The 24222-nt window shown below is 40.9% G+C and overlaps 1 protein-coding gene across 2 annotated transcripts in view; it reads left to right on the forward strand.

The window, feature by feature from the left end:
* LOC111875512 (phospholipase B1, membrane-associated) overlaps positions 1-22784 on the forward strand; it is a 34313-nt gene extending 11529 nt beyond the window's left edge. The window contains exons 1-8 of one of the 2 annotated variants that reach the window (XM_023871817.2): positions 5770-5930; positions 12844-13164; positions 15850-16078; positions 16547-16773; positions 17884-18046; positions 18929-19083; positions 19848-20013; positions 22085-22784. In XM_023871817.2, coding sequence (XP_023727585.1) covers positions 12886-13164; positions 15850-16078; positions 16547-16773; positions 17884-18046; positions 18929-19083; positions 19848-20013; positions 22085-22227 — 1362 coding nt within the window. In that variant the 5' untranslated portion in view covers positions 5770-5930; positions 12844-12885 and the 3' untranslated portion in view covers positions 22228-22784. Of the gene's footprint in view, positions 1-5769; positions 5931-12843; positions 13165-15849; positions 16079-16546; positions 16774-17883; positions 18047-18928; positions 19084-19847; positions 20014-22084 lie in introns of those variants that run through there. The other variant, XM_023871818.2, reaches the window with a different exon arrangement.
* The last annotated feature ends 1438 nt before the right edge of the window (positions 22785-24222 follow it).

Consider the following 24222-nt stretch of genomic DNA (forward strand, 5'->3'; position numbering starts at 1 on the left):
ACCTGAAGTACAAGATGTCGGCACACTGCCTCCGCTGGTCAGACCCATGTCGAAGAGAGCCTTCGGCTGACAACTCTCTATTCTGTTTAAAATCAGAATTCCAAGTCTCTTGAATTTCCCTCATTTATAGTCTTAATTCGCGGATTCCGCGTGGACGACAAGGGGGTAGATAGCTCCTCCCTTGTGTTCTAATTTCCTAAAGTTAGGTTTTCATTGGGTCTTATCGGGATGTGGGCAGACCCCCTTGCGTCTGAACGCTGCGTAAGCAATCTCTTCCGATCCTCCAGTGCCCGAGTGAGGCAAACTTCTGGCGCTGTGGGGACACAGCCTTGCTGGGCAAGCAGATTCCTAACCTACTTGCCATTACTGATGTTTACAAGTTGCGGCAATAACTGTGCAACACTGTTCGCTAGGCGCGAACATTTTTGGGCCGCGGCTTCTTCTACTATCTCGAATTTTGGGGCATAACACAATGAAACAGGAATCTTATCAGAGAAGAAGGGGAGATCATTAGCAGATGGTAGGTGCTCATACTTGACTCAAACCTCATGTCCTCGAGATAAACCCTGTTGCAACAAATTATGCTCTTCCTCTCGAAACGTCGTGGCTTGACGTGCCTGATCGACGTGTTTCGAGGTACCACTTGGTTCCCGCAAGCAAATTACAATATAATGCCCCCGGTTAGGCCAAGGCCACTGCTTCCACAGGACTGTCAATGAATCAATCTCTATCTTTTAACTATTCGACGCTATATGACAAGTGTTACTAACAGACTTGTTAAATTCTACAAATAAACAGGTACACGAGTAAGTAAGTAGCGTTACAGCGCTTAGACCTATATCTGGAGAGTGTTGCTACTTAATAGCATTGATCTCCGCGCGCTTAGTAAACCGATTACCACTAGCCCGTTTAAAGGAAATTACGTTTCAGTGCTAAGAGAGATACGATCACAATGGCCGCGGTCTGAGACATGAAATGTCTTCGCCAACTCGAACACTGAAATCTTTGGTTCTAACCCCACTCAAGGCATGGATGTTTGTCTGCGTTTATTCTGTGTTTACTCGTATGTGTAGGTAGCGGCCTTGCGACGGGCTGATCTCCTGTCCAACGAGTTCTACCGACTGTCTAAAATAATAATAAAAACAGGAGTGAAACAAGCATTTCACAAATGTTCTATTCTCCAAGTGGAAGTAACAGGGATAGATAGATAGATAGATTAGATAGATACATAGATAGATAGATAGATAGATTAGATAGATAGATAGATAGATTAGATAGATAGATAGATAGATAAATAGATAGATAGATAGATAAGGGGAACCTATTAACATGATCGTACCGCGAAATTGTCACGTAAATTAAGACCAAAGGATCAATTTCCGATCAATTTGTATATTGTATTTACATCTACAAATTGGTCTTCCAAATGGTTTCTGCAGAAGAGACTCCTCATGGGAATTTTGCCTATCCCATTATACAGAGCTGCATACCAAGAACAGCGTAACCTCCTTCATTTAATTATGCTAATAATACTACAAAAGATTATACATTTGGAGATCGGTGTACCTTAAGCTGGAAGTGGCTGGCAAAGGTTATAAAAGAATACTCATTTGGAAGACATAAGAAAATACAATTTTAGCGAGTTCGTGATTGATGTGGATTAGTAAATTACACAGTGACCGGAGAGGAACCTGGGCCCACCTCACTGAAGCACACGTCCGCTCCGGTCACCAAAAATTAAAAAGTTATCCTTAATTTGGAAATTAAATATTACCTCTTTACTATTATTGTTGGCACGCGGTAGCGTAGTTGGTTGAGGCACTATACTACAAGGCGGAAGGTCGCGGATGCAAGTCCCTATGAGGTCACTGGATATTTTCAATTGACCTAATCCTTCCAGCCGCACTATGGCCCTGGGGTCGACCCGGCCTCTAACAGAAATGAGTACCAGGAATTAATTAAATAATTTTCCTGGGGAGTAAAGCGTGGCCGGCGCGTAAGGCTGACAACCTTACCGCCATCTTTGGCGACTGTATAGATAGTGTGGGACCCTCAACGTCTCACAACCCTATGGGTCTTCACGACCTGTTACAGGGATAGATTTGCTTTTTTTTACTACTATTATACTGAATTATACCGGTTCATTTAAGGCTGAGTGAGTGAGTGAGAGAGAAAGGACTATTAGTCGCGAGTTTTTCATCAAAACATTTCGGACCTCCTCCTTCAAAAGGCGCTGTGTTGTTCTACTCCCTGCCCCCAGCGCTGCTCAGCCTGTCGGAAACATAGGCACATCACAAACAGAAAAACGCACACAAACAAACTAAACATCCATGCCCTGAGTGGGATTCGAACCCACGATCCCGGCTTCCGAGCTAGCGAAGGCAGTTCGTGCCTTAGACTGCTCGGCTACCGTGACCGGCAAGATACCTATTACATAGAATATATTTTAAAGTTTTACCCTTCTTGGAAAGGCGAGCAGACAGTGCGGGGATTGCTATGACTTTCAGCTCATAGTTAACTAATGAATATGCAACAAAGTAAATATAAACAGACGCTTAAGAAGCGAAAAGATAATGGCTGATTTAGCGTGGGCAATGCCGACTTCTGATCGAGCAAACATCGCCCTATAAACTAACTTGTGTCAGACCTGCGGGTTGCTGTTTATGGCTTTAGCAGGGGCCGCCTTCTGGCAAGAACTAAGTTTGGTCTACGCAGGGACTGAGTTGTGATATTTTAAACAGGTTTAGCGTCGCCTAGCTTCAAGTTATTTCTCTGAATCGCGATATAAAATAGTGGCCTTGCTGACCACGCTCCATATCAGTATTCTGTCAATTTCTGTATGAAACTTGGTCTGTTGTTCTACATTTGCATCCCGATCAAAAGGCATACGGCCTTGGCAAAAGTTTCCTTTCTGTCTATTAAGATCATTTATAAAAGGATAACTTGTTTGCGACTGCTCTTTTGAAAAAAAAAAAACTGAAAAAAACCACTGGTTACAGAATGGTTACTTCTACCTTTTAATCTACGTAGGAATAAAGCTATCATGTATGTTTATCGTAATGGTTAATGTACATATTTATTCTGAACCAATTTTATATTCATTGTTATTTCTTCCTCTTAAACCCACTCTCTATAATAAAATATTCACGAGTATAACACTTGACTGTTAAAGATATATAACCAGGTTACAGTGCAGTGTTACGTGTGTTGTGTTGGAACGAACAAGTTTATGGTCATTGGTCCGACCGACCAGAAAGCAAGAATGACTGTGCTGGCGAAGGCCAGCAGCAAATTACCGTTCTGCAATATTACATTAACAAGAATAAGCCTATAAGTAATTTCCGGTGCTGACATTTATTACGATGGCTTTTAATACAGCCTTGAATATTTTATTCCCTTTTTTAGGTCATAAACAATAAGTACAGAGTTTGAATCTCGTCACTTTTAGAGCCTTCCAAGTCTTCCATCATTCCTTGTCCTTTAGGAGAGCTGGCTTATAACGATAGGCTTACAGCATACTGGCTCTATACTTGGTGCCATTGTTTTCGTCTTAGTTGTAATAATTATCTTTAAAAAATTCTGACAAGTAATTAAAATCGAATGCAACAGATAATAGGGGAAATCTTCGTTATTGGAAATTCATATTTCATGATTTTCTCCTTGCAATAAGAAACACTCAAATTGTAGTGAAAAGTAATTTGGTGATGAGATCTCAGATATTACTGCTTTCTTCACAGCGACAGTGTTTTGGGTGCCGTCGCTTACTGGCGCATAGGTAACTTCGGAAATATGGGTATAAATTCCCCTCTGCTTATCTCAACACCAGTAGGACCGACGAAAAGAAAAAAAAATTAGATATTCAGTGTGTGTCTCAATGCTCTCTGCAATCTCTGTTCGCACCACTCTTGTCTCCGGCAGATACTGCGCTAGCTATACCTGAGGTAGTTGTAGAACCGCACGCAGATCTTCACGTAAAATGGTCATTATCACTGACCGATCTAAATAATAACTGAAGTTGCTAAATTGTTTCCATAATCTCTAGTAACACGCAACCCGTTCAGCAGTTCTCGAGTTTCTTCACAGAAGGACGGGCAGTCGAAGTGAACGAATTTAAGTTCTCTGCCGAAGTAGCAAGTAGTTTGTGCATTGTTTACAATGATCCAAGTCAAGTAGGATGAGATGGGCAGGGAATTTAACACGTGCGATGAGCAGATGAGGGTATACAGGATTTTGGTGGGAATTGCAAAAGGAAGTGGCCGCTAGGAAAGCCTGAACTTAGGTTGGATGACAGCATTACAAAGGTTATTATAAGTAGAAGATGGGCGCTCAAGAGTAGTGAAAAATGTACTGAACATTCTGGGGCCGTAAAATGTTAGGGAATTCTTGAATAACTGAACAACCAGTTGCTTCTCAAGAAAAACGCAACTCCAAGGAGTTAATTAGTTATGGATGAGCTGATGATTTTAAATTATAGGCTTTAAATAAGGATTTAATAGGTAATACATACAAATCAGATTTTTTACCAAATATTCTTAGCCGTATTGGCAGACTTACGCCATTGGTTACTACCTTGAAGCAGTTAAGTTCACTGTACATCATCTTTTGTTTTGTCCCAAAGGGTCCGTTCAAGTCCGAGTAATTGGAACGAAGTTCGTAAAAAAAGTCGCTTCTTGTCAGACTTTCTCTCTCTCTCTCTCTCTTGCTCCCACTTTGGAGCTGATTTCTCAGTTTCATGATCATTTTACAGACGGTAGGACTCCTTGGACGGGCGATCAGCTCGTCGCAAGGCCTCTATCTAAACACAGGATAACACAAACACAGAATAAACGCATACACATAGCAAACATCCATGTCTTGTGTGGGATTCGAACCTACGATCCCGTCTTCCGAAAGAGCGAAGACATTTCATGCCTTAGACTGCTCGGCTACCGTGACCGGCGTATTCTATAGTGGTCTTTAGAATACCGGACGAAGGACAAAATAAAACACTCAGTTATCCTGAGAGTTACGCGTATTTACCGCCATCAGAACCTTTCAGAATCTATTTATTGTAATTATTTGAAATTCATCAATGTTAATTGATACAAGTTCTTGAAATTATTTTTATTCATCTTTGCCCCACTAACTCCAAGAATTTATGCTGTAATTGACTGTGGTGTGGTACTAAGCAATGCTAAGGATTACAATGGTGCAAAACTCGACACAAAAGACTCTTTGAGCGTTTGTTACAACCACGCCAGATGCTCATGCTTTGGTTCTCGTCTTGTCGGTCGTTCGCAACTGCGTCTATCTCCTGTACCCCCGCCGGCAGATGCTTCACGGTTTCGAAAATCCCAGGAAGACAAATCTAATAGAATATATTAATATCAAACAGTAGTACTCTAGATCTGCGTTGGGGAGGCGCTCGGTTCCAATTCCAGTCGGAACACTGGCAATCCAGACAGAAGTCTTTGTTGTTTTCCTCAGTGTCGCCGGGAAAATATCAATACGTTACCTCGATCAGGCTACGACTAACTCCTGAAAAATCTTTGCATATTTATTATTCATCAGCCATCCTAATATTCGACTGACTTCGCCGTAAAAAGAACGAAAGGAGAGTTCGGTGACAATGAGAATATTTCGGAGCAGCACGTGGCAGCTAAGCCCGGAGCCTAATTCCAGGGTCAAACTACAGCGAAATTCGTCTAATGCTGTAGTTTTAGCAACAATTCAAGGCCCTTATATTTGGACGCTTGCCACTTACCAAAACGTTTCAGTTTCTGTCTTTGTATGAAAGTGGAAGCAGGGTCAGACGGTGTGCTCCAAATGTTTCCGTTTTCAGTGGCGCGGTTACACTGCTATTTGTTACATTGCTTTGTTATTTGATATTTGTTGTGTGCAGTGTTTGTAATTATTAAGAAAATACTTTATCTTCAATTTCAACAGAGAAGGTAATTTTTATTTTTTGTTTGTTTGTTTGTTTGTTTGTTTGTATAGTACAAAGTTCCACTCTTACAGTGACTGCCAAGGGTGCTGAGATGTTTGTTAATAAAGAATGAAAAAATGCTTTAATCTGGCGGCCGGTGTGATGTAGTACAAACAATTTTGCATTAATGCCTCTCTCTCTCTTGTTTTGGTCTATTCGAACGACTGTTAATAAAGTTTAACACACGCATATTAGTCTCTTTGTTAGCAGCTGGAGTAGTGTTTGTGACTGGGCGACAGGCGGCACGCTTTGGTCTTACACTCCACAATGTTTCCATTTATCCACCTCGGACAAGAAGAACTCTGTTTTTTCGAGAGACTCTTTTACTGTCTGGAGAGTTTAACGCAATGTTGGAACACGTGCGCGTGCTAGTAGCACCTACCACTCACATTTAAAAAGACGTTCCCTTGAATTTATTATTTGGAAGGTTTTAGACTTTTTTTAAGGGGGGCGGAGGGGCACGGATATCGCACCTTCTTTTTGAATATGCAGTTACAGAACGCTGAACCCAATTCAATACTCACGAATTCCAAATATGGCAGTGGCAAACTTTATTTAAATTAGAAGAGAGATATTTATATATTCGTTATGTACACGAATAAGTTCGGTGAAAAGTCAAAGAGACTTTGCGTTAGAGATGCATTTCTTTCAGTGACAACGTGACCATAAAGCTAAATGGAAGGAATGTTTACATCACATCACGAGAATGCGGTACAAAATCAAGACAAAAACTTAGCTAGTAGAGCCTTAAAAATTTGGCAAATTTAAAATATTTGAGAACGACAGTGGCAGGCAAGGACTTGATTACTGAAGAAATTAAGAGATGACTGCATTCGGGTAATGTTTGCTACCATCCGGTTTAGAATCTTTTGTCCTCTCGTCTTCCGTCTAAAATCGTGAAACTTAAAACTATAACTCTACCTGTAGTTTTGTATGTGTATGAAACTTGGTCTGTGACGTCAAGAGAAGGACATAGACCGAAGGCATTCGAGAATAAGGATGCTGAGGAAAATATTTATCCAGAAGAAGGATGAAGTAGTAGGAGATTGGAGATAAAATTGCATAATGAGACGCTTCATTAAGAGTACTTGTATTTTTGCTCTTGTGAACACGGTAATGAACCTTCGGGTTCTATATATTATTGATAAATTCTTGGGTAGATCAACGACTGGCAGCTTCTCAAGGAGAACATATGTTAATTAACTATGGAGTTAATTATTTCTTAAGTTGACAAAATAGATAACAGTTAGTTGTTGAATGCTTTGGTCCTTAGACACAAAATAACTACTCATAGGCGATTCACATATTTCACTAATAACTATAATTTCCATGCTACAACAAGTCCACTTTCCCCACGCACTTTTCCTGTGTCAGTTCTCTGTTGAGCTTTACTCTGAACGATCTGAAATGCAAAACCCTCTTCTCTTTCGTTTTATGCGCACCATGAAATTTTTCGTCTCATTGCACTATACTGACTCTCATTGTTTTATTGCTAGTGGGGTGGGACTAAGTCCCTTGTACTGCGGCCACTTCTGGCCTATTGTACCAGCCCCAGATGATAGGTGAGGGTGATTGTGGAGCAATTGGTGGAATGAAGATTGGCAGGGGAAACGAAGTACTAGGAGAAAAAAGCTGCCCCAGCGCCACTTTGTCCCCACAAATCCCACTTGACCAGACCTGGGATCGAACCAGGGCCGACGCGGTGGGAAGCCAGCGACTAACCGCTTGAGCTATGGCGCGGCCTATACTGACTCTAATACCTCTAATACTCCAGCAATACTTCTATCGACGTTTAGAAAGCAGTTCCTATCTCTAGCTACAGATTTCGCTGGTATCCCCTCCACCAATCAACTCTTGCATACATCGAAACACCTTTTCACTGGGTGTGCGCATTATTGACGATGGAAATGCATTTCCACTCAAAGTCGAAACTATAATGCCGACTGAAATATAGATACCTCTCTAAATGCCTCCTGGTTCTCAGTTTCGTAACTACTGTCAACAACAGTGACTGCTCCCATGTTGGGCTGTAATAAAGGCAGCCGAGCAAGCTAGGATTTATCTGTGTATAATGTCTCAGTACTACATGCTATATTTTACAGCCTGGTTTCTGTATATAAAACAAAGTTAAACATTTCATATATGTGTTTTTCTGATGGCCTTCCTTAAAAAGTTACGATTGTAATTTCAGATTCCATTATCACACCTTAAATACATCCTGCGTGTAAAGTACTGTACATAGGAAGATTGGTAACATGAGAAGTATTGAGGAAATTTTATTTTTTATTTCCTTTCAAGAAGTGATCGAAATTGCTTCCACGCTCCGGGACATATCTCACCTCTGCATGGAGGAGGTAAAACCAAGCGCTACTGGGTCTTAGGGTCGGACACAGTCGAAGCCGCTGCGCCATATTGCCTACGTCACATAATCCTTTTATAATTATAGAATTTTAATTACTAACAATTGAAATCCTCTGGGTGAAGCATCGGCACAGGCAAACCAAGCGGTCGCCTCTGAAAGAATAAATTCATGGGCGCCACATTTTAGATTTGTTTTGTATTTTAAAAATAAAAAGCAATTTCTGCTGATATTCATTCAAATTGTGGCCATCAACTGGCAGCAGTTTAACAACGCCATACAACAATGATGTAAAACATTTAGAATGACGAACAATATTAATTTTCAGTACAATGTCCGGAAATGTCATAATATTTATCGTGACAAACGTTTGAGAAGTTTAGCTTATTTAATCTGCAGGGAATTTCTCTTTGCCTGGGGGCAGCATAGGGGGTTGCGCTCCTCGTAGAAAGAGTAATGTGTTTGGAATACACATATTTTCTTACTCTATCCTACTTTTATTGTGATTTTACGTCTTTAAGCTTAGCGGTCACTAACTGCAGATGTAATTTGGAACTACAAAAGCCTATAGAGCACTTTGCAGTCATAAATATTTTTCTTGACAAATATAATAAACATTAGTCTATAGATTTTACACGGCACAGAATTGTTTCTCCGAAATACAATGTTTCAAATCGAAATCGTAGTTTTGAATGAGATTTATGCAGTACTGTTTGTCCATGTGTAGTGGAAACCATGGCAGAGAAGACCTTGCATGGCAAGTGCTACTTCCATATCGTCCAGACTGCGTCTTTCTTTATTGTGTAATGAGAACGCTTGAAAATGAGAGCTTTGAAGATCAAATACCAAATAAAATTTTTGTAATTTTACCAATTACGTAACATCTAGACTTTTTTTTTTTGCTTTGATAAGAACGAATACATAATTGAATAAAAAATAATTTATTCCGCGCAGGACCTGATTACGTTTATCTCTTTCACGGTAACTGCAAGGGGGCCACCAAACGGAAGGACCGTCACTGAAAAAAAATTATTCAAAACGTTTGGTCTTTTACTATTTGATTTGAAATAATAGCTTTTCAATTTCATATCAATTTTTTAAATAAATATCGATTACGTCGAGTATGAGTTCGTAGAATTTTCTGAAGTCCATTATCGAACAATCGATTACGTATTTCCGGAACAAAAGACATGTACTATGTAGTTGAAAGTTAGCGCTGAGCAGGTTACAACTTAAAAGCTTAGCTTTTATAAAGGAAACTGCGTTCTCTATTGTAGCACAAATAAGGTTATAAGCTATTAATATCATGTACACATTCATAAACACTGTTCTACAATGGAGTGCAAGATATAGCTCGCGACCACCAGTTCTTCACGCTGCTGTTATGCGAAGATTTATAGGTTAGAGTGGGTAAGAAAAATTTATTTATGCAATGAAAATTGTAAATGACTTTACAGGGAATATGATTTACACATATAAAAATGAAGTGATCGTTACTTGTGGTAGAAATAAAGATAGAGGCAGTGTCACTATTTATCAGTTTTAATCAGGTGGTCTTTGAGTTTTCAACATTACAAGGAAAATACTTATCTGGCACTCAAGAAGGAAAAACAAGAGAAGCAGAAAGTACTTGGGTCTCTCAAAAAGCGAAATAGAGCCTTAAATAAAGGCCAATATTTTTTATGTAAATATGTCCGTCGACGCGAAAAATTTTATAGCTTTAATAAATAATTCATATTCTCAAATTGTCGATGAAATAAGTTAACTTATTAAGATTTTATTTTGCTACATGTTTCTGTCATTTACGACCATCATCAAGGCGCGTCCACATTGCTCGTGCTCATGCTCGTGCCTGTGTGACTCGCTATGCTCGCGAGTAACGTGGACGATATGATAAGTCACGAGACATGCAAATTTAAAATTTGTTATTTAAAAACTACAGCCAATAAATTAAAATACGACTACAACCTATACACACTACGAGTAAATATACGGATCCTCACGCGCCGAAGCCTGGCGAGCAACTGAAGTAGTGTGGACGAAGATTTACGAACACAAGTAAAAGCCAGACGAGTCTCCCGACGAGCACAAGCCTGGCGAACACGAGCACGAGTAATGTGGACGCACCTTCAAGCTTTTATAAACAATAAAATACATCCACGTTCACCAGTAGACTGCATGTCGCAATGGATCAATTGTTAAGTCTTATCACATGAAGATTTTTACATAGAATTACAGTGTTTAAATGTACTGAAATACTTGCCTAAATTTAGTAAAATGTATTTAAAATTAGTATTATTTTTCTAAAATTTGTATACATCGTATACTCACCATTCCCCCTACGCCATTCCACTTTTAAAACCCCTTGTATATAACAGGACATTTTATTTTCAAATAGCAATAATTTGAAATAAGCTTTACTAAATTTAGGTAAGTATTTCACTACATTTAAACACTGTAATTCTTTGTAAAAATCTTTACATGACAAGTCTCTTTAACAATGGATCCTGCGACAAGCAATCTAGTAACATGCATGGACGCGTTTTTTTATTTATAAACGCCTGATGACCGAAACATGTAGCAAAATAACATCTTAATAAACTAACTGATTTTATCGACAAGTTGAGTCAATCAGTTATTTATTAAAAGCATAAAATCGTTCGACAGACGGACATATTTACATAGCAGTGACATGCACAACAGGATGCAGTGCATACGAGTCAAGATTTTCAGTGGCAGCGAGCACTGAGGTAAACTTTAATAAAGTGTCATCTCCAGTAAGTCTCATTGATGTATCCCAGGAAGGAAACAGCATCTTTCCAGAGAGGTAAAATGAATCGTCTCTAAACCAAGTATATCGATATTTCAATATCCAGCCTATCCAGGTAACTGGCCGCCTGCAATAGATGATAATTTTATAATTATCATAGTAAAACTTGGAACGAAGGATATCGGAACCTGTGCTTTCAAGCAGAGAAAGAAAGCAAACATTGTTTCAAATTACATTGCTTTTTTCCTCCTTCCAAACAACGACACGTTTAAGAGAACTTGGCATATATATTCACCATCACAAGATGTGTGATTCGCTTCTGTTGCAAGTTATTCAGCTCTAACAGTGGTTCTCTGAAACCGTGTGGATTCAAAGTTGACAATTAGGATGGGTGGTAAGACTATTTACAGGACACTGCCACCTAAAAGGACCCTTTTCCAAACTGGGACTGACAGATGACCCCACTTGTGAACGGTGCCTAGAAGAAGACGATGAGTCAGCCCACACACATCCCATGTGACTGTGAGGCCATAGCTTATTTAAGATTTCGTCACCTGGGCCAATTCTTTATGGAACCAAGTGATTGCTATGACGCCCCATAAACAAAGGCCTACATTTCATTCGAACTGTAGGATTAATAAAGGGTTAATAAAAAGGGGAAGCACAATAGATCATTGAAGGTCGCGGTGTAATGGCCGGATTGTTATGGCCCATCCTTATACATTCATTCATTCCGTCCTATTTGAATAAGGACTTCAAAATGAAATCTCAGAATAATTTCAGACCATATTCTTAGTCTGTGACTACTAGACACTATCACATTATTTTGGATCAGGATTTAGGCATCAGCCGCAAGACGGAACTCAGTATATTACCGAGAACAGTAGCTGATTTTTCAAGACGAATTAAAGTTGAAAAGTGCTTCTTTGTCTTTCTCCACGTGTCAAATAATATAGAAAATTGTATCACAGAAATATTGCTCGGTATATTGAATAACCTTCATATACTGCTACCAAATTTTCATGGACCAGTTTATGACTTTGGCAGTAACAGTCAGAGCTCCCATTATTTGAGAAAACTGTAATAGTACGCTCAGAGCATGAATATACCATCAATTTTCTTGTAGAGTTTATATTTTATTTTAAAAAGCAACAGGAACATTACGTAGTATCGATTTGTCGTGTCTAAATTTGTAATTTTTATGCAGTTACATACAGTCAGCTTGTATATACAGGGATCCAAAATCTGGCTTTTCATGGGGCCCGAAAAGCCTTAAACTGGCCCTGGTCGTGGGATGTTGAAGGAGTACAGCTGCCACGAGGTTTCACATGCAATGTTTTACTTTCTGTGTGAATGCTCAGTTCCCACTCGAGGGCAGGGGCGAGCAGGTAGATTTGCTTGAGAGACTGATGAAAATGCAAAATCCTCCTTCAAGAAAATTTGTGTTTATGGATGTGACAGTATCAAATTCTTCCCCTTCGAACACTAGTGACAAATACACTTATTGGTTCTATAATTTATTTTCTGTGTAGTAGCACTTTCATAGGCCCAGTCTGAGTTGCAACTATAGGCATAAGCTATTTATTTTAATATGAATTGATTATGAAAGTGTTGACAGTTGAAATAAAAGATGAATATCAAATACACATATTTTAGTATAGAATTTCCAGAGGCACTGACGTAACCCCCCACTACCACCCGGGGTTAATCTGACCTTCCTGTTATCTTACAAAATTAACATATTTGCAGATAAAAAACCAACGACCACCAGCACCGTAACAAATAGGCAATATGAGGACGACGAGTCTGCTGCTGTTGACGATTACAGCGACTCTATTGGTGGAGACGCAAACTCAGTCAAGTTTCGTTCGGTGGCTAGACAGACAGTATGAAGTAGTACGCCGAGGTTTCTTGAAGGGGCTCCTGCGAACTGGAAGTGCAAGTAAACGAGGCATAGTCTCGGGCAGCCAGTCAAATTCTGCTACCAGAAGTACCACCTTCCTGAACGCTACACAACAGGAGGACAGGCCCAAAGGGACCAGTCTGAGAGCCACCTCACAATATTTCAATGTGAGTGAACATTTTGTTTACAGTACAAACTACAGCGGGGGTCGCATGATTTTGGAAGTGATAAGCCATCTGGGAGACACGTATAATTTATAACGGACACTGTATGTGTTGACTGGTATGGACTGGATAGATCTGGCTCAGGATAGGGGCCAGTGGAAGGCTCTTGTGAACACTGTAATGAACCTTCGGGTTCCATTAAATGCTGGGAAATTCTTGAGTAGCTGCAGAATTGGCGGCTCCTCCACAAGGGCTCAGCTCCATAAGTAAGTAAGTAAGTATGTGTTGACAGACATAGATGCGAATTGAAACAATTAGTTTGATTTGTTTCATTCTGGTCCGTCACAATAACAATTACAAATTATAAATCACTCCGTCCAGTGAAAACAGCATAGCAGCCACGAGCAAACCCTGGACGATATAAAGGTAGGACATAACATATCCTTAAACATATATATATTAGACAGTATTTACATTGAAATAGTAAATACCCGTAATATATTTGCAGAACCTCCACATCAAGATAGCCAGGTGGCACAATATCTGCCCCATATAAGAGAGACGATGGGAGGACGAACACGAGCCTGCATGGTTTACGAATTTTAATCATTGACAATCTAAAAAACTTTTAATTAGCATCAAGGAATTTTATACAATTTTTTAAAACTTACATACCCAGGGAACTGCTGTGTTTATGAAATGTTCTATTCTGTGTACTGTGTGCTGTAACATATAAGTGTACGTACTTTGCGTGTAAACAAATTATGTGATAGTGGTTTCCTATCTGTAGTGATGTTTGCCCTCTGAAGATGGTCCACAGAGACCGAAACATGTAAGGGTGTTAAGTTTTTATGTAGTAAAAAACTTACGGTCACATTGGACGGAGTGATTTATAATTTGTAATTGTGAAACAATTAGGTTACGAACAGTTTTGTACCTTTTGGTCTCGTGTAGGACATTTACCAAACAGTTGCTTTGGCACACTCAACCTCACACAGAGTAATAAATTAATACTAGGCCTATTTTTCTCTTAGTGGGGGGTGGAGTCCAACTGGGTCCACTCGGCACGGCGGCCACTGATTGGCCTAATGTACCTGCCCCGGGTGATTATGATGATGGAGAATTTGGTCGCATGAAGATTGGCAGGTGAAACCGAAGTACTCGGAGAAAACCCGCCTCAGCGCCACTTTGTCCACCACAAATCCCACTTTACCAGACCCGGGATCGAACCCGGGCCGCCGCGGTGGGAAGCCAGCGACTAACCGCTTGAACTATGGCGCGGCCTGATACTAGGCTTTAGATATTTTCTTACATCATCTCACTTATCATCACTTACGCCAGAATCGACATGGACTGCCTATCGGCGTATCCTACACGAAATAAGAAAACGGAAGGCTAATTGGATTGGTCATGTTAGTAACTGCCTTCTAAAAGAAGTTATTGAAGGAAAGATAGAGGGGCGGATAGACGTGACCAGAAGACGAGGAAGAAGACGTAAGAAGATGCTGGATGACCTTGGGGACAGAAGAGGATATTCTCATTTGAAGGAGGAAGCTCTAGATCGCATTAAGTGGAGGAACTGTTTTGGAAGAGACTGTGGACCTGTCGTCTTGACAGATTACTGATGAATGAATAAAGTGTCCTGCCCCTCCAGTAAATCACAGGAGCTTTATGAGTCGAAGCTGTTTCCCCCGATGTCTCTAAGACATGGTGACTTTTATCAGTACTAATTCATCATATATACAGAAGGGTTAGACCAGGCATCGGCATTCGTATTCAAATGGGCACTTCAGTTCACCCGGAAGGAGATTTCTGTTCCGTCAAAAAATTCAAAATTCCCAACCTGAGCCGTTATTTCTTTCAAATAGCTCCTCAATTATCCTCACGAGGCTGAGTGGACCCCGTTCCAGACCCACTACTTCCCAGAAAATCTAGTAGCGCCGGGAATCGAACCCGAGACCTCTGGATCTGTAGCCTGGAACCACTAGACCACAGAATGGGTCTCAATAAAGACCATACAGAGACGAAAAATATTTACATATAAAAAAAACTGTATGGTAATATGAAACTGAAGTCCTGAAATATCTGAATGATTAATGACCTATTCACCGCGGTCAAATGTATAGAGTAAATGAGAGAGGAGGCTGTTAGTTACATGCTTCCAACCGCTGCGGCCCGGGTTCGAGACAAGGTCAGGGCATGTGGGATTTATGATGGACAAAATGACACTGGAGCAGATTTTCCCCGATTACTTCGGTTTCCTTGCCAATTCTCATTCCACCAGCTGCTCTATATTCATCATAATTTATCATCTATCATCTGGGGCTGGTGCAATAGGCCAGTTAGTGACCGCAGTACCAAGTGGACTCAGTCTCACCCCACCCCAAGAAAACAAACTAAAAATTAAAAAATGAGAGAGAAAATAAACGAATGCCTAAAAACTAAACCAAATTTTATAACCAAAATGTGTGATAATTAGGAATGACCACAGACAAGCTAACAGTTGAACACCAAAGGAAGAACACGTTAGAATATCGCCTTAAGCAACATAACTTGCACAGTTGAAAAGTTGTGGTTAAGGAACTAACGAAACAACGCTTTAATCGCTGCATTGATCGAAATATCACAACACGAATCTCATCCTACTCTCAGCAATGGGTCTCAGAACTTATACAATACAACTTGCAGAACAAATTCCAAGAGCCAGTACCGGAAGATATTCCATTCCCCTGCGACACGCAACCCGGATATCCTGGAGCCCGGTCTGCCACGCGACCGAACAGCGTACATCGCCTGCGTGTCGGCGATATCGACGTCATTGGTGCAATGGGAGACAGCCTGACAGCAGGGAGTGGATCGGCTGCTGCTAATGTGGTTGAGGTGTCTATCGAGAACAGAGGGATGTCCTGGTCCGGAGGTGAGTTCACTCCCAGCCTCAATCCCGCTGCTGGGGGGCATCTTGCCGTCGTGTGTGTATACTTTATTTGGAATAGGACAATCGTGGGCACGAAAAGGGGAACACGGGATTCAGTAGTCTGCATTTAAGGTGGATAAATCTTTTCAGACCAATCCGTCCAAGGGGTCCTACCCTCTATAAAACGATTCAGAAAATGAGAAACCAGCCGTATGCTCGAAAGTGGGAGCGAAGAGGAAGGAAAAAATTATCAGAGCAGAGCAGTAATTTCCTACAGGTCTTCGTCAATACATACGAGCACATGCTTGGTTTCAGGAGCCATGACCCTATTTTTGTTCGTTCTAAGATCGTTTATAAGTTCTGTGACTCACATTGAGCAGAGCAGTAATTTGTTTCTGCCATTCACCAGCTCATAATATAAGAGCACATAGCAAGTGTTCCCAAGCTGACTGAAATTCATTTTCACGACAGGTGGCGAATCAACATGGCGTGAGTACCTGACCTTGCCCAATATCCTGAAGGAGTTCAATCCCTCTCTGATCGGGTATGCCGTCAAGGATTCTCTTGGGTCCCAGAAGAACTCTCAGTTCAATGTAGCCGAGCCGATGGCCATCACGAGCGACATGCCGTTCCAGGCTGAACTTCTGGTGAAGCGCATGCGCTCAGACAAGCGAGTCGACTACGAGAACGACTGGAAGGTAGGAGGCAATGCAGCGTCACATTTAGCCTTAATTTCTTGGGTGACATTTTAAAATGGAACTATGTTTTTATTGCTAGTGGGGTGGGACTAAGTCCCTTGTACTATGGCCACTTCTGGTTTATTGTACCAGCCTCAGATGATAGGTGAGGGTGATTGTGGAGCAATTAGTGGAATGAAGATTGGCAGGGGAAACCGAAGTACACGGAGAAAACCTGCCACAGCGCCATTTTGTCCACCACAAATCCAACTTGACCAGACTTGGGATCCAACCAGGGCCGCCACGGTGGGAAGCCAGCGACTAACCCTTTGAGCTATGGCGCGGCCACAAAATGGAACTAAAAATCATATCCTTTTCGAATAAACTTCTATCCACCTGGACACAGTGTCTCAAAGCCAGTCTGTTCTACTCATCACTGCTCTCGAATATTAGAACCGAAAACGATTTTTTGTATTCGTATATTCGTTAATGCTTCCTCAATATTGCTTCCCATTTTCATACATTACGTTAATCATACTGGCGAATTTTAAGACAGTCTATATTTAAGCATTGAATTTTGGATACAACATGATGGAACGGTCTGCCCCCTGTCCTTCGGTGCACTAGTTTTTTTGAATCAAGTAAGTGCTAGACCAATAAGATACAAACTTACTGTCACGGGTTTAGGTCGACATTAAACGTTCTGAGTGAATTTATTTTCAATTCGGAATGCTCTATTATCCGCTGTCAATAAAAAGATATCTCGGTTTCGATTGCTTATATTAAATTAATCGGTCAATGCGAATTAGTAATGTGGTTGGTTTTGGAGAAGGTGCCAACCCCAGTGGCGACTTTCTGAAACATTTTTCGACAAGATGGCGTACATGTTAGAATTTCACGTGTTATAGGAAACACACGTTATTCTTCTGGTAGTGTGGTCCACTTAGAAGAAGATCTCTTTCAACAGGATGGGGCTCGACCTCAGATAACGAATAAAATTTTCTCAATGGAGAATTTTAATCCAATTAGCAATCCAAACCCTGTGTCTAGTCACTAGACAACATGCATACATTCTTTCACAAACAAGCAATCTTATATAAGAATATACAGCTTCTGTGGATATCTGTGCAGATGGTGACTATTATGATCGGATCCAACGACTTCTGTTCTCACATGTGCTACATGAAAAACTTTTCAATGACACCCAAGCTTCATAAGGACAATCTGATCAAGGCTCTGGACTACTTGAGGGACAACATGCCAAGGACGATCGTCAACTTGGTGGCCCCACCTCGTAAGTATATCCGTACGCAACATATGAATTGGCCAAGCAGCGGGGTTTCGTGAGGGTGCTAGTGTATGTCTTTATCTAGTGATATACTTCTCCAGCTCTTGAAGGAACACGATATGGCATCGAATGCATATTTTGTTACAATAAAATAAGCAGTTAATTTGATATTTCAGAATTTTACGAACTAAGACCTTATTTTGCACTCTGTGGTCTAGTGGTGAAAGTTCCTGCCTACAATCCAGAGGTCCCGGGTTCCATACCCGGCTTTGCCAGATTTTCTGAGAAGTAGTGGGTCTGGAACGGGGTCCACTTAGCCTCGTGAGGATAATTGAGGAGATATTTCAAGGAAATATCGGCTCCGGTCTATAAAACCAGACTAATGGCCGTGGGGATCCGTCGCGCTGACCACGTGACACCATATATCCATAAAAGTATGCATTAACTTCGCAAACAAGCGGCTGTCGCTCGGTCGGTAGAGTTCGCTTGCGGACTACAGGTTACGGAGGGGTTTTTTTGTTTTGTTCCTCTGCTACAGGCTAATTATATTTCTAATATGGAAACTTATTGGATTGTCAAATACTGGAATCCAGCCTAGTGATATTTACACCAGAAACGATTACTAGGCTATTTAATTTCATTTCTATGCCTGATATATTTTCAGTGTTAAGACTAGGATATTTAAACCGGTTAATATCGGTAATAATCAACAACACACAAATGTGACTATTTACGCACGGGAACGTCAGAAAACTAGAAATGCGAGATTCTATTTTAGTGTAAATTAAGTGAAAAAGAAAAAGCTTAGTATTCGCCACTGGGAAAACAAAAGATACCAGAAGCCAATAGATGTACTCGTAAGTGTATCTTTTTTAACGAATGTTCCAGAGCTGCAGAAAATTCAGGAGCTCAAAGGGAAGCCAGCAATTTGCTTCTTGTTGAATGAAGTCGAGTGTCCCTGTATGTTTGGACTAAGGTGGCAGCATCTCAAAGAAAACTTCACAGAAATAATACGAGAGGTCCAGGAAATCGATATAGAGCTGGTAAGATTCTGGTAAAAATTAAATTTCCCGAGGTACCTTTTATTATTCTTTGTCCAGTGTGAAGTTTCAGAAGCAGACTGAGAACATATCTATTTGGTCAATAGGATATACCGTATATTTTCTTGCTTTAAATCCCATTAAATTCGACAAAATGGACTGCCCTTCAAATTTTTGGAGAGGAGAGATCACTGGCGCTCTTTAATATGAACTAGTAAAGTTTTTTGCAGCAAATGGCATTTGAAAAATATGTTACCTGTATTAAGAAAAATATCTTGTAGAATAACAACATGGCGGATATATAAAATCTATATTTAACTTCATATTTTATACAGATAAGGAATGGTTCTGTATTTCAGCATCCCGTTGCAATTGTTCAACTTAACGTCCTTTATTTATCGTCCGTCAATATTGCAACGTTCTTCCATTCACCACTCAATTTTTTACTTTAACATTATACACCTTGACACTACATGTTTCGGCCCCAAACGGCCATCTTCAGGTGTCTAAATATGTTATAATTATTTTATTAAATTGTGTTAAAACTGCTACACTGTCTTAGTTCATGTTATAATCACAAGCTGTAGTCCTCGTTTTAAGGTAAAACCAGACAAAATCCTTTAAAGTTAAATCACCATATCTTTTAATATTAATTCATAATTCCTGGTTCCATCTTTGTTTTCATATAAGCAACTGAGAGAAAGTAGGCGCCATGCGTACTTGGCAGAACTTCTTGTTTTACTTAGCCAGTAAAATTAACATTTCAGGCAGCCAGCAGAAATTACAATTCTAAGGACGATTTTGCTGTTGTCGGCCACACGTTCCTGACCCGTGCTTCTGTACCAAACAAGAGGACAGCAGGAGGAAACGTAACGGACTTCTCATTCTTGTCGGAGGACTGTTTCCACTTCACCCAGAAGACACAAGCACTATGTTAGTTGTCACGACTTGCAGACTTATTCTACGAGAACAATCCCTCCCGCCTAATTCATGCAATTTACTAAGGCCGTGGAGCCGGGATAGAGCAGTCGGTATAGCGACAGGCTACAGGCTGAACGACCGAGAGTTCCGAGTTCGAGTCCCGGTAGGGTCAAGAATTTCTCTTTTCCACATCGTCCAGACCGGTTCTGGGGCCCACCCAGCCTTCTATTGAATGGGTAACGGGCGCTCCTTCACCGAGGGTAAAACAGCAGGGGCTTGAAACTGACCACTCGCCTCCAGCCAGGTCAAGAAAATGTGGATCTGTACATCCACTCCCCCATACGCATTCATGGCATAGTGCTTAATTAGTTAAGCACAGGGAACAACTTTACTAAGGTCGTACGTTTAACTGGATATGGGGTAATAGGGTCGGTATAGTGACTAAGCTACGGTTGGACAAATGAGGCATCCATATGTTCTAGACCGGCTCTGGAGTTCATACAGCCTCTTAACTAACGTCGAGTAAGAGGTAAAACTGCCGGACCGTGAAGCCGACGTATTCCCCTCCAACTAGTGCCGAAGTTCAGAACGGGTGCACTTACACTTCTACCAGTCCCCACCCCACCCAATCCCAAGTCTTCATGGTGTCCTCAAATAAGTAAAGGGAACATTTCTATGTCTACCTAATGGGTCGAGTCGCGCAATGGAAGCTGATATGCTTGATGATACAAATATGATATTAATATGTCGAGATCGCTTTGAGTTGCAAAGGAAACGCAGTCAGACTATGCTCAAGCAGGACAAGTTTCATGGCAGGGCAGCGGTATTGGTGCATGTCTCCAGAACCAGAAGGGATATGTAGCCTACAGCCCACCAGAGTGTTATCTGCTGTATTGGCAGCGATTTTACTTGTCAGTCTTACTACAGGGCACATTCGAAAAGAAAACAGTAGTACTAATGGTGTCGCTTTATTTGTTTCCTGATAATATGATTTTTCTGCTTGTCGGAGGTACATGTTTGAGACGAAAATATTTTAAGTATTAGCTGACAGGGGCCGCACGGTCTAAGGCATGAACTGTCTTCGCTCGCTTGAACGCTGGGATCGTGGGTTTGAATCCCAGTCAAGGCATAGATGTCTGTGTTTGTATTGACCTGTGTGTAGGTAGCGGCCTTGCGACGGGCTGATCTCCCGTCCAAGGAGACTTACCGACTGTGTAAAAAAGAATACGAAACAGAAGAAGAGGCCAGGGCCCAATAAAGAGCTGTAGAGCCATTGATGAATGAATGAATTAGCTGATTAGAGTGAACAGAGGAAACGAATAACTGGAAGAGCAGAAAGTGAAGGGAAAAAAGCGGTAGTTAGAAACCCATATCGAATTTTCTACTCTTTTTAAAGGAAAAGCAATGAACAGTCCGCGATGCTGGAACATATGACGTTGAGTTTGTTACAATACTTTTTTTTTCCTTGGCACTACACCCCAAGTGGGCCTAGGCCTACCTCCGTGAACTTATCCGTTCACTTCGGTTTTTCTAGACCTTACACATTCGGTAGGACTCCTTGGGTGGGTGATCAGCTCGTCACAAGGCCTCTACCTGTACACAAACACAGAAAAACGCACACACACAAACTAATCATCCATGCCCTGTGTGGGATTCGAACCCATGATCCCGGTTTCCAAGCGAGCGAAATACAGTGCATGCCTTAGACCGCTCGGCTACCGTGACCGGCGGTTACAATATTAGTTCGATTTGTCTCTACAACATACACAGCCGGTATTGAATCTGAGCAATGCAGACTGAGTCAAATCGTAATTAAAGCAAATAGAATGCATGACCGAACTTTTAACGATGGTCGAATTATCCCGACATTAGACTGAAAGAACTAACGAAAAGTCGGAATTTTAGGCAACTGTGAAGATTGTGATGAATGTAAAATGATATCAAAATTGTATAATACAGAGAAATATTCTAGTAGTGTCGATAGATTGAGTTCGTTTGCATATTCGAGATATCGTTTAAAAATTACGCTTGTCCGTGTCCAGTTGCAGAAAGTTATGTAATTACGCTCACTTCTTTATTACAGCGGCCAGTTCATTGTGGAATTCTTTGCTGGAGCCCGTGGGGAACAAGAGCTTCGCCATCATGGAGACGCCCCTCGCTCGATTCCTATGTCCGACACCAGATCATCCCTTTATCTACACGGCTGCCAACAGCGTAACACGATGAGAGACTCTCCTAATGCTCTATTCTCGCAACATAATTAAAACGAAACATCTTCAGTATAGATATTAACATCTCCGTATATTTACACGTTAGTTACTATACACGCGATGAATTCTGTCTTCGTTGAACTATTTTTCTAGCGTGAACTTAGGCAGAAGTGTCGAATGTTCCTTCCACAAAGTCATGAAAGCCAACAGTGAATAAATTGTCACCATGAACAATCTGTCTATGAAACTCGCTGTGGTATCCCTTTCGGGGGAGAGTTCAAAGCTCATTAGTCCCATCTGATTAAGAAGGAACGAAAACCCCTTTGAAACGTTGTATAAAACTCAATGCATAATCTGCAGCCCATCAGTAGAATTGGTGTCCTGGGATAGCTCAGTCCGTAACGTGACGACTACGAACAGCTTTAGGTGACGCGGCGATTCCTTGCAGACGAAGTATTTTGATAAGTATGTAGTCAACTTAATTTTAGGTGTATTGTGTCCTATAGTGCAAGTTGTACATTGGAATTCGTGTTGTCACTGTTTTTAATAATTAAAAATGTCTAATTATAATTAAAATTTGTGTTTAACTTAATTTATAAAAATGTGAAGGTTGTGAAAATGTTGGGTAAGCACATGGATTGGTACCAGAATACAAGAGCAGTGATGAAATTTTTGTAGCACATGTGCTTCAAGTGCCGACAATTACTTAAGGCAGGAGATGGAACTCTCGTTTTATTCTGAACTCATTTACAAGAGTCTCAAAATATGCCTGGTGCAATGTACCTCAATTATTGATTTTTGGACATTACACTTGCTCATCTTTAATTTGAAAACGTTTCGGAGACTGGACTCAGTCTCGTCCTCGGGTAAAAGCCTACTCAATTATGAATCACACACAACATGAAACAACAGTGGGAGTTTAGGCAAACATTATAATACTCCATACGCATGGGGCACTACACATATGGTCATACATATTCTAACAGCCAGAGTACTATCAAAATACAAGCAAACAGCAAAGGGGTAATCCTAAAAGAAGAAAATGTTACAACATCAATAAAGGGACATAGACTATCATCCGGCCGCGCCATAGCTCAAGCGGTTAGTCGCTGGCTTCCCACCGCGGCGGCCCGGGTTCGATCCAGGGTCTGGTCAAGTGGGATTTGTGGTGGACAAAGTGGCGCTGGGGTGGGTTTTCTCCCAGTACTTCGATTTCCCCTGCCAATCTTCATTCCACAAAATTCTCCATCATCATAATCACCCGGGGCAGGCTACAATAGGCCACTCAGTGGCCGCCGTGCCGAGTGGACCCAGTTGAACTCCACCCCCCACTAAACGAATTAAGAAATTAATAAAAATTAGTCTATCAACCAATAAAACCAGAAATATGTAAAAAACAAGTATAAATATAGATAAACAAGTATCGAAGATTAAAGTTCAAGCAAATTAAAATATTTTCTACCAGATGGGGCCTAACAGAAGATAAAACAAAGACTTAAATGAATTATCTGTGTAGTATCAATATAAAAACACAATTTTCCCACATGATCTACGTGCATTGAACGGAGCTGTAATTTTCTGACTGCTTCGATAATGCGGGTACAGATGGGGGAGATGTCCGAGCTGGGTTCACTGACCGGATGAGCAACCAGAGACACATGGATGGATTCCCTGTATTTCCTGTAGCTAGTGTTCGGTTCAATCTGCAAGAGCTTTGCTTCATTCCAACGCATTTTGTTGCCTTCTTCGTATGCATGTTGGGCTAATTTTGATTTTTCGAGTAGACCGTGGTGTCAGGTTACATTTGTGCTTCTTAATGCCTACTTCTAAACGTCTGCTTGTTTCGCCGATGTAACATGTCATACGTGTAGTCACATGGAATACTGTACACACATCTGTTCTTCTGTTGGGCCTCTCTAATCTGTCCATTTTACATGAATGTCCCAAGGAGTGCATGCTCAATTTTTAAAATGTTCCAAAATCGAAGCGGTTCCAAATGCGTCTGTTTTTT

This window comes from Cryptotermes secundus, unplaced genomic scaffold (genome assembly GCF_002891405.2).
Source record: "Cryptotermes secundus unplaced genomic scaffold, Csec_1.0 scaffold468, whole genome shotgun sequence".
Lineage (NCBI taxonomy): Eukaryota > Metazoa > Arthropoda > Insecta > Blattodea > Kalotermitidae > Cryptotermes > Cryptotermes secundus.